General features: G+C 38.8%; 1 protein-coding gene across 2 annotated transcripts in view; it reads left to right on the top strand.

The window, feature by feature from the left end:
• Window positions 1-245: 245 nt before the first annotated feature.
• The window catches only part of meis1a (Meis homeobox 1 a), a 78,357-nt gene continuing 67,185 nt past the window's right edge, over window positions 246-11,417 (top strand). Inside the window, exons 1-6 of one of the 2 annotated variants that reach the window (XM_035405789.1) lie at window positions 246-892; window positions 2,607-2,824; window positions 4,072-4,213; window positions 4,542-4,592; window positions 5,256-5,306; window positions 6,379-6,525. In XM_035405789.1, the coding sequence (XP_035261680.1) occupies window positions 881-892; window positions 2,607-2,824; window positions 4,072-4,213; window positions 4,542-4,592; window positions 5,256-5,306; window positions 6,379-6,525 (621 nt within the window). In that variant the 5' untranslated portion in view covers window positions 246-880. The remainder of the gene's footprint in view (window positions 893-2,606; window positions 2,825-4,071; window positions 4,214-4,541; window positions 4,593-5,255; window positions 5,307-6,378; window positions 6,526-11,417) is intronic. The other variant, XM_035405791.1, reaches the window with a different exon arrangement.

Raw genomic sequence — 11,417 nt, forward strand, 5'->3', positions numbered from 1 at the left:
AGTAATACTGTTTGTGAATAGAACTGTTTCTGATGTGGGCGAGAGATCAAATGTGTGGAAAACAAAGATAAAAGAGCGAGAGAGAAAACGAACATGATTATAAATACATCGCCTTTCTGCAACTGAACACGCACTCTGCTCATCGTGGCTCTCCCATGGATTTTACTCCCCCTCTTGTGAGAACGACTTGATGCAGCCCATTGCATTGTGAAATACGCGACCTGTTATGGCCACCACTACTTCCGGGTTCCTGCATTCTGGTCCAGACCCACTTCTCTGCACCGCTCAAGACGCGTACATTGAACACGCCACGGGCGGGCAGCTCCGCGGCATCGATCGTGGCTCCTTTAAGAAAAACTAAGCCAGAAATATCACCCCACCTCTTCTTGATCTCATTCAGAGGCTTTTGCATTAAATAATCTGCTCAGGAACTGAGAGTGATCAAAGAAAGGAGAGAGCTTGATTTTTTTTGCGCGTGCATCTGCGTGTTTAACATTTAGGGTTCCCCAACCCGGAGGAAGCGCACCGCGGATCATCATTCATTCTGTACTTTGACAACCTCGCTTTTGATTGACAGTTGGAGTGGCGAAAAGCCATGGGACTCGCTGGTTTTGTCTGAGGGGCATTTCAATTGCCTACTGGTTTGGAAACGAAGATTTGTTCCCTCCACGTCCAGGCTAAGAGCGAAGGAGCTATTTTCGCTGCCGTGTAATGTTTTACCTTTAGCTGAACTGGGAGCTGAAGGTTCTGGGCTCGTCCGCCGAAGGAAACACACGGGATTTTGAATCTCGCTTTTGGAGTTTACGCGCTTACTTCCCTTCACCCTGGCCTCTTAGGAGATATCTAAAGTCAGTGGAAGAACAGGGCGCGAGGAAGGCCGATGGCGCAAAGGGTACGTATTCTGAAAAGTTTCAGCAACTCGCATATAACACTGATACGTGGCTGATGACAGACCTTACTTTTTCTCCATCTGAATGGCATTTTGACTGTCTTATATTTGTGTTCCATTTGAAAAATTAAATAAAATAGGCTCGAATTATACGTGCGCTCATGTTTTATTATTTTGTTTACACCTGGTAAACAACCTAACACCAAATAGCTTATTCTTGAAATATCCCAGTATTGGGCATATTAACATTAGGAACAGATACCGTATTGAAGGGAAATATGTATAACATTACATTTTTTTTTACTGTAACGGCTTAGGAAAGTCCACTTTCATCACTAGAATTAACCAAAAGCTCTATTTTTTAAAAACAGTTTACTGCTCCTCGGTTAAATCACTTGATCTGAGTGGCTTTTCGTGGTAATTCGTGTTTCAACACGTATGCTGAATAAAATAGCCTATCTGAACAATATCAGTTTATCTAATTGGACTCCTCAAAACTAAGTACATTCAAAAACTCTCATGCCAGCATTATATTGTATGTTGCAGTCGTGTAACTTTCATTACACGACCGCTTCATACATTTTGAGTCAATGTGTAGTTTTCAGTTTTGTGTGTCTTAGTTTACACGAAGTTTAAGCGCACTGTAAAGAAGGTCAAACGCCTGCCTGCCTGCGCCCTATTTATACCATTTGCTAGCGTCGGAGTGACTGAATTAGGCTTCTCCTGAGGCTTTTAACACCTTTACGGTTTTCGGGCATAAATGTGTTAATTCTCCTTCTCACTTTCTGTGTTATTTCCTCGTCACGTTTGAACATGAATAATTTAACTTTCAGTATTAAGTGTAATTTCAACAGAGTCGTGCCGATTTGGTCAACAGAACATGCAATGCACGCGACATTGTTTTGCGTAAATGTCAAAGTATTGTACAGCAAGACTGCAGAGAACTGCTATTCAATATTTGTGTGTAAATTCCGTGTTGATCTACATCAGCATTACCACACGTTACTCCACTGTACGTATGTGACTGGAAAATACAAGAAACACTAAAGGCTGGCTTTATCTTTAGTTAGAAAATATTTGGATTGACAACCTATACTTACACATCTCAAAATCACAGGCAGTGTCAAAATGAAATGCTTAAACATAGCGAGATCATCTCACATGAACCGTGTGTTAAGATTATTATTGCAGCACGTATTTACAGCGCAGTTATTTTCATATTAATGTAAATTACTGCAGTTATGTGAACATTCGTGTGATCCTCAGCTCCAGCAATTTATACAGTCCAAAAAAACAAAAAAAAAAAAAAAAAAAAAAAAACAAAAACAAAACAAAACCTTAATGAACTATTCCTGGGTTTGATATCGTGAATGGAACGGTACTTCTTGTGAACTGTTTACGTACAGGAGAGAAGTCAAACATTGGTATTAATAATGGTATGCAGTGCCATTGACAAGTTGCAAGTTGTTACCCAAGTTTCAGAGGGTACACACAGCTTAATTATGCACTTTTGATGTGCCACAACGCTAACCTTTTCTTGCATTCATTGCATCTTAAATTCCACTTTATTTAAGGAGTCATAAGAGATTGCTTAAAATAATCTGGGAATTACATCGTTGCAACATATACGTTTTCCTGTACTTAGATTATTATTATTATTAGTAGTAGTAGTAGAAGTATTAGTATTATTTTGACATTTTTCTTTGCTTGTGTGCAGTACGAAGATTTACCGCATTATGGAATGGACGGCGTAGGACTCCCGACCACGATGTATGGGGACCATCACGCGGCCAGATCCATGCAGGCTGTTCACCTGAATCATGGCCCCCAGCTACATTCTCACCAGTACCCGCACTCAGCCCACAACGCTATGCCGCCCAGTATGGGCTCCTCGGTGAACGACGCTTTAAAAAGAGATAAAGATTCCATTTACGGGTAGGTTTAGCGCGACATTTCCCACGTTTTTTCACGTGTATTGCGCCGGGATGGGAGGGGGGGTGAGTGGGTAGATGGGGGGAGAATAATAGAAAACCGATCGTTTGAAGATGTTCTTAGTCTGCCGTGAAGTTGAGTTTTTCAAGGGAGAGAATAAAGTTATTCAAACACCGGAACATAACGCCATGTTACAGCTGGTAACAAAGCAAACAAACATGTAAAAACAAATAAATGAAAGCCCTGTTCTGCAGTCCTCGTTTCGGCCTTTTATAATTTTCTATTCAATATTTTTGAAAATACCTTTTGTTGTTTATTGGTTCTATAAATTATTTTTTGCTGTGAATCATACTGCATATTTTTGCTGTGAGTTGAACTAACTGTGCAGTTAGTAACTGTATAATCGCTGCAGCCTTTTGTTTTGTAGAATTCAGACTACTGAAACGCGTTACTTGTCATATTCTATTTCCAGTCAACATGTAGGCCTAGATTTTTTTTTTTTAAAGGAAAGTTTTAAATTTACGTTTCCCAGATTAGCCCTGTCCCTGTGTAGTGAGCGTCTTTAGTAAAAACATGTTTTGAAACCACATATTTTATTTGCATATAAATGTAATTAGTGAATATGTCCTGGTTGTCTTTATTATAGAATTGCTCAGTATTTAGTTGCGCCCAAACCTAAAGTCAAATCGAAATAAAAATAAAGAAAATATATATAGCGCTTGTGTTTCTTTTTAATTAAAATGCATGGCTATAGAAAAGTGAAAAGGGCTGAAACATGTTGAACATATTATGTGTATGTAGTTTTAATACAAGTTTGAGCGCCTTGGGGGCTCGCGCCGTAAATGCGGGAGCATCTTTCCTGCTCGTGACTATCGCACTAAAAATGGCATCTGTACATTTCACAGTTTAAAATTGCGAACAGGGGATTTATTTCATGCGTTAAAATGTTTAAAAACTTGCCAAAGGGAGACATCGGGGGAGGTACGAAGAGGGAGGGAAAGAAACCATTGCTCAACATGGCTAGGCTACCATTGATTGAAATAACTGTCATTATATCGCTCTGTTCCGCTAAAAAAAAAAACAGTAATTATATTGACAGTTTTATGTTTGTAATACGAATTTGTTCGCCGTTTACAATTGTTGACGAAAGAACATCTTTGTACAAGGTGGGAGAGGGCGGCGGCCCTCTTTACTCACGGGCGTTTTCCCTGGAACGCGCTGCGAATCTTACGGTTATGTTTTCTTCGCAGGCACCCGCTCTTTCCTCTCCTAGCACTGATTTTTGAAAAATGTGAATTAGCAACCTGCACGCCGAGAGAACCGGGGGTTGCGGGAGGTGACGTGTGTTCGTCTGAATCTTTCAATGAAGACATAGCAGTATTTGCAAAACAGGTTAGAGAATGTATTCCTGCATGTTTTTCGTTGTAATTTTCTTTTGTTTACCAAAAACGTTACTAATATTCACGTCGACGACATTGCCAAGCCTGTGCTCGCAGTAGCATAGTCCCGTGTATGTATGTTTCAAAGAAAATAATCAGGCTTAATTTTCTTAATGGAATATTATTGCTGTTCAGAACTGTTTATTTGGACCACAATAACGATGACAATTGGTATAAATGACATGAATAATAAGCATATACTAAGAATAGATTGTGCTCTGGATTTATATTAGGCTACTTTTCAACAAATTATCCTGAAAAATATTTTCCTCTTGCTTTAGATTCGAGCAGAAAAACCTTTATTTTCATCGAACCCAGAACTGGATAATTTGGTAAGCATACAGTTGAATTCTTCTGCTGAATTGATTGTTGGGGAGAATAATTCTAAATCCGGCCATCTTATATTTAGCTATACAATGTAATTTTAACCTGGAAATATTTGATTAAACTTTCATGTCATTGAGCGAAGTTTACATAAGCAATGGGCGTTCAGGGCATCAAGTTCAAATCGGATAGTTCGATTGAATGGTCCCCTTAGTGGTCACCACGGACATCCGTCTGCTTTGTCACCATTGGAAAGCTGTCAGCTGTCTGCGAGCCATAATTTTACTTCAGAGAAAAGTTTGATAAAGACATTTATTGTACTTCAGTTAACTCCAGTCTTATCGCCGCCAGACTGTTTAATAACCGACGAGATTCAAATAGGCCCCCCTTTACCCCAGTGTACTTTCTGACCGAGAAACCAAGCGGTTCAATTATTATAGTTTTGGGTGACAATTTTAATGATTGTAATTTGTGGGGAAATGGAAAAGTAAATAAGCAGCGCGATAACAGTCCAACAATTTCTGTTACAGGCCTGTTTAACTTACAATTACATCATGTGTGTAATTGGTTGGGAGTCACAGACAATATGCCTAACTTGTTTGCATTTTTAAACGTTTTTGTCTTATTCGGCTTATTAATTAATTTCATGTACGCTAAACTTTTTTTTTCAGATGATACAAGCAATTCAAGTATTACGATTCCATCTATTGGAGCTGGAGAAGGTAATTTTCCATACTTATTTGATAGTTTTGCAGTTCAGACCTGTGGGATACATTTGCATAAATGTCTTTTTTTCTAGTCTGTTGTAATTAGTGTCAAAACCAATCTTGGCGCCCATTTCATCCCGAAGTTTAATTAAATTTGAGGCTGCTTAAAACTGCAGAAACTGCCTATCCCTGAGAAATAATCTCAACTATGATTCCGCGGTGACATTTATGGTGCATTTTGAGGGACTCTTTAATTGCACTACAATGGCGATCTGACCTTATGTTTTAGTAACGAATTTAAGCGGAGCCTAAGATATATTTTTCGGCTTGGTTGTACGTGGCGAGTTCACTTGTCATTGAAGTGAACAAAGGTATTTGTGAAAGAATCGAAAGAAATTCGAAACTCTTTGAAGTGCCGCATTTGGGATGAACTAATGGACAAAGCACAATAGCGGTTAGATTGTGTACACCCCTTATATTGTGTAAAGCCCCATATCTCAACTGGATATATTTCCTACACATATGTTTACTTGATACAATAGCCTATTTGCATATAAGATACAGCGTATCAAATACTTTCAGAATTAACGTGTCATTGGCGATTAATGGGTGTCATTGCGCAAATTAGTAATAAAAGCGTGATCGCTATTTTTGTACTCGTAAATATTGAGGTTCATGTGATAATATGAAAATTTCTGTACAACACATTAGGACAGTCTTGATGCCCAGTGAGGGGTGCTAATGCAATAACTATACGAAATTAAACAGTTTACCTTAAATGTCATTCAAACATGTCAGCCCCTCTAACGGTCACAGCCCGGGGAGCATATACGCATTTAGCACGGGTGTTGAATGCGTCGCAGTCAGAGAGTCTTCTTGTCACTGTCAATTTTCCGCGATATCTCTATTTTGCACGAAAGTGAAGTTATTCCAAATTCAGGATGCGCGTGGCAGCCTTCAGAGGACTGCGGCACCACTTCCACTATTTTGAACTTTTTCCATGTCAAAAGGTCTGGTTGCGCTTGTCAGTGTGCTGTAATGTCCTTTTGTGATTGTGGTATTTTTGTTCTTCCCATTGTGTCTATAGGTGCACGAACTCTGTGACAATTTTTGTCATCGGTATATTAGCTGCTTGAAAGGAAAGATGCCCATTGACTTGGTTATAGACGACAGAGAAGGTGGATCAAAATCAGATAGCGAAGACATCACAAGATCATCGGGGAACCTTGATCAGGTATGTGAAGTAGTTTATCCGCGTTGGTAGCATGCATTTAGATAATCTTTTGGGTCTCTGCCAATTGCTATGCAACTTTGTTGCTTTTTAAAATCGTGATTACATTTGTTTTTAATGAATGGCTTTGTTAACGTTTTCCGTGAACCGATTTAAAGAGATTATGCAGTGAAGCCTAGGCATGGCACGTGAGCATGGCACGTGTTTTTACTGTTTTTGCTCGGTTGTAGCAAAATTCTGATTCAAAAATGCGTTTGGATGAAAATTTCAGTGAAATGATCCAAGCCGAGTTTGTGATGTGAACAGAGCCACTCTGGGGAGGAGTCTGTGGTCCTTGTGCGTCTCGAATTTTCTCCTGCTGTTTGCGCATTAGTTGTCTTGTCAGTATTTTTCCTTAGACTTGAGCGCACATTGCTCATCCAGGGGATTTTTCGCCTTTGCGCACTGGCTGATAACATTCCAGTTGCAGCCTATTAAAATCAGTTTACGTTTGTAAAATCTCCGTCAAGATTAACCTAAGAAATAGTTTTTGATTACAATGAGCGGAGTGCGTATTACGCATTAGCGTAGGCCATAAAGTACTACGTATGCACCCCACAGGTCACACTTTGTGTAGTTGTAAGATTGTGTGTATCTAACAGTGTTATCCGAACATGTTTTTTTTGGGCTTTGTGTATATGTATATAGGCCCTACTTGTATGTGTGTAAATGTTGCCTTGTAAAAAGCTTTATATTTTTTGGCTATAAATTTCTTGTGGTAGGATTACTAAATAGAAACGCCTTAGCGTTCAAGCAAAGGGATGAAGTACACCTGCATCAAAAGCAATGAGGCGACTCGGCTAAATAATTTAAATCCACGAACTTCCATATGGTTGAATGGTCGACAGGAGACACGCTCTAATTATACTGCGCTTCTGTTACGATAGTTAGCTAATGCTTTTATATAATGAAGTGAAAAGCTTGGCGTAAATACCATTCATTACTTAACTGGAACGACCTCTCATTAGCGGCCGCCTTCATTTCAGTTTTTATATGCATTATGACCGTGAGTTAATCAGTAAAATAAAATAATAATAAAATAAAATATAATTGAATTAACAAGAAGGAGAACAAATTCGACTTTTTGTAGACCGACAGTAGCCTACCGAGTGCTCAATTGAAAAGTGAAGAAATTGTCTCTTAACTTTTTATATTTTGTTTTTTTTTTTCTTCAAATTTGACAGCTTATAAAGAATCTTAAACGATCGAAATAGACTTTCTGAAGACTCTAGGGTTCAAATGTATATGAAGCTATTTGAGCAAATTATGGTGTGCTCGAGGGCAGGGAATCAGATCATTAATTGACTTTAAGATTAAGACATGCCCTAATTTTCCCCATGATACGCCTAAATATTGAGGCCAAAATGTTACATGTTTACCGCCTAAATCCACCAGGCAATACACAGAAAATCGTACATTTAAGTCGCTAAGAAGCAAAAAGTAGGCCTGTGGATATTTTCGCTGTCCATACATGTTTACGGTTTACTTTTAAAAAAAGCATTGAACGCAGTAGGACCAGCTAGAAATTCTATAGGCCTACTCGCTATGGAATACTTGACTTCACCAGATATGCATACAGAGTAATGCTTACAGAAGCCTTTATGTTGTTTTTACACAAAGGCTGGCGTTGTTCTCGCCCATGCTTGATCACAAGCAGAAATATATTTATGGTGTTTAGGTTCATTATCGTTTTTAGAATGAGCTTCTATGGTTTTCTACTGTTAAAGCGGCGTCCTTGGTTTTAGTTTATTATCTCTTTCGCCGTGTATTTTTTAACGTTAGCCCATGTCCCCGGGACCTAACTTGTAGTGGACTTGAAAAAAATGCTCTTTGTTTAACTCCCGAATAGGGGTATCAAGGTCGACTTACTTACTGATAAACAAATTTATTCAAGAAAAGGCAGATGAAGATTCAATAAATATACACATTTAAAAATCACGGAGAAAACTCGCGAAAAGGTGTCTCGACGCCAGGGCACACTTGAGACAAAGTAATAGTAGACCCCTTACTTTTTTCCCCTTTTTCTTTCTTTCTTTTTTTTTTGCAACGCAAATGTTTTAATATTTGAAGCTGTGAGTAGTGAGTTGGCGAAAGATGTGGCTCCTCCCAGCGAAAAGAGCACAGCGCGGTGCGAAGGTGAAAAAGTCAGACCCTCTCTCCTCGTTCCTGAATGCGGCCAAGCCAGTTTAAGACCATGTTGTGTACTTCAGGGAGCGTAGATAAATGCATAGCCCCCTCAGGTGCTCTGTGAGCCGGAGTGACTGGTTATAGCCGTTTAACCCTTTCATTGCGAAGTCCCTTCGATAGATAGACAGATAGATACAGAGAGAGCGGGAGAGCGCACTAAAAACACAATTGTTTACATAGTTGCGAAATGTCACTTGAATTGAGTAAAACAAAAGCAACCTCTCGCTCATTACCAGAGTGTAGTAGCTATAATTAAAAAAAGGAATAAGATGGGATATGCCAAAATGACTGTGGGGTTGGTCGTTTTCCTTTACTTATGGTAGCCCTACCCCATACCCTGGCAACACTCTCCTGGCGACCGATTGATTTCAGTGCACGTGCGCTGTCACAGCCTCAACACAGTGACGAGGAGAAACGACTCAATGTTCCCAAGAAAATGATAACATGCTGTATTTATTTTAAGCTTGGTTTTTACAATCAGAATTAACAAGGGCCAAATGTATTTTTGACCAGTGTGGTTAAGATTAAAGTCATTTTAGTTTAAAAAAAAAAAATATGCAAGCAGTTTTTCTTAACGACTAACACAACTTCGAAGGGCCTTCAAATGGAAAATTCCACCTTAGGATCAGTGCCTCGGGATTCCATGCTTCTGTGAGCGTTTCGTGAGATTTTTTTTGAAAGGATTATAATACTGGCCGAAAATGTCGATGTAGCAATGCCTTCTGTCAGTAGGTATTTTCCTGGTTTTGTAAAGTTTTTTTTTTTTTTTTGGTTGTACACATGGTCACCACTTGAATCCTCCTGAAAGCTGTACGACGCGTCTGACACATTTCCTACCAGAAATAGGATTTGCGGAGTCGTCTTTGTTTGAAAAGAGCACAGGGAGTGGCGCACTAATTTCCTAATTAACTAAATACTCCTGCATTACATTAAGCTTTTTCGCCGGCTTCTGCGCTGCTCAGGGGTTAGGCCTGCTATCTACTCCAAGGGGCTTTGTTGACTGTACCATGGTTACTGAAGGGCTCTTTAAAATAATTAAAATGCTTAATGGAGTTGTTGTTTACTTTCTGTCGTCCCAAAGGGAAAGGTTTCTCCAAACCACGACTGTCAAGATTTTGCTATTTGCACTTGTTTCTTTGTTTATCGGTACATTGATATTTTTTCAAAGGGGCTTTAAACCAAAAATGAAGCGGAAAGGCATATTCTGTGATTTTATGTGGTGGTCCGGAAAGGGACAAATCATAATTAGAGTTTGCTCTTCCTCGCCTTCTTAACAAGCCCGTGTATGGCAGTTGGTAAAAATGGGACATGGTAATTGAAAGCATGTTAAAATCATTAACAAATATGAGCATTCATTTTGTCATAATGTGCACAGCATGATTGTTCATCTGAGTTGAAATGCAACTCGCAATAGTAATTAAGAAAAGTAATTATTTCGGGGATGTGAAGATGTCATGGCTTCTTTCCAACTTAATATTTTTATCAGAAGTCATATTTTCTTTCTCAAAATCTTTAGTCGCAATTTCTTGTGTATCATCTGTGCCTATAATGACCTGTCCTGAACTACTTACTCAAATTTTGTACAATGTGGCCCAGATATGGCGTCTGTGCTACACAACAGAATAGAAACTCTCAGAATATGAATTGGATATATTCCATCTGTCATTATACTTAATGCACGTATTTATTCTCTGAGCAGTTCTTTTGTATTACATCAGAAAAGAACAGGTGAATTTAAACTTGTTTATACACGGCAAAGTTAAGTCAACTACAGTGCCATTAAATCAACTCTAACAGAGTCCAATAGGGACAATATCTACTCTTTTAAGAGTCAAAAGTACTATTATATGAATTTGTTTTGCATGGATTATTTTACAGATTTGACTATGTACTGATATTCTTTTCTGTTCTCTTAGTCAGACATTGCCATGTACATCGCAGCAGGGTCCGTTAACCCTTTGAGATGTGAGATCGCAAACGTGTGATTGGAGTGTTCTTAACTAAACATTCTAGTGCTGATGTAACAATCACTGCTGGTAATTGAAAGCAATTGAGTTCTAGAACACTGACTTAGAATTTTGAAAAAAAAAAAAAACATTCCAAAAAAACCCCCCCTTGTTCCTGAAAGGGTCAAAGACAAGCAAGGTTTTTTTTGCTGAGCTCTTTTGAAGGTGAACCATTGGGGGCCTCTGCTGAAATTTCAACAAGTCATATAAGGGACTGAGCACGTGACAGCTGTCCCCCCCCCCCTTCCCCCCCCCACTGATAATTCACTAGGCCTACAAACTGAGGACTTTTTGAGTAGTGAAAATACACACAATTTAGCGATAAAAACAAACAACCAAATCAGTGAGCTGGACATCTGCGAGTACCTTGGTTTATTGTTCCTTTTCAAGACTATCCAGAAAACTTAAGAAAGGTGTTTACATATGTGCATAAATTTAGAGTAAACAATTGGTCAAAAGTTCAAATGTTAGACACTTGAGTTTACACTATGAAGTTCTGTGTAGATGGTGTGCAAAGTGCTACTCAATTTGCTATCATCTGAGTGGGACGGCAAGTAACTGTTATTTGCAGTTAAATTTGAATAATTATTTTAAGATTTGGTTAGAATGTCATACGTAACAGAGTTTTATCTTTGCTGTATGTATAATAATTAGTGAACAAGA

The sequence above is a fragment of the Anguilla anguilla genome, chromosome 2, assembly GCF_013347855.1.
Source record: "Anguilla anguilla isolate fAngAng1 chromosome 2, fAngAng1.pri, whole genome shotgun sequence".
Classification (NCBI taxonomy): domain Eukaryota; kingdom Metazoa; phylum Chordata; class Actinopteri; order Anguilliformes; family Anguillidae; genus Anguilla; species Anguilla anguilla.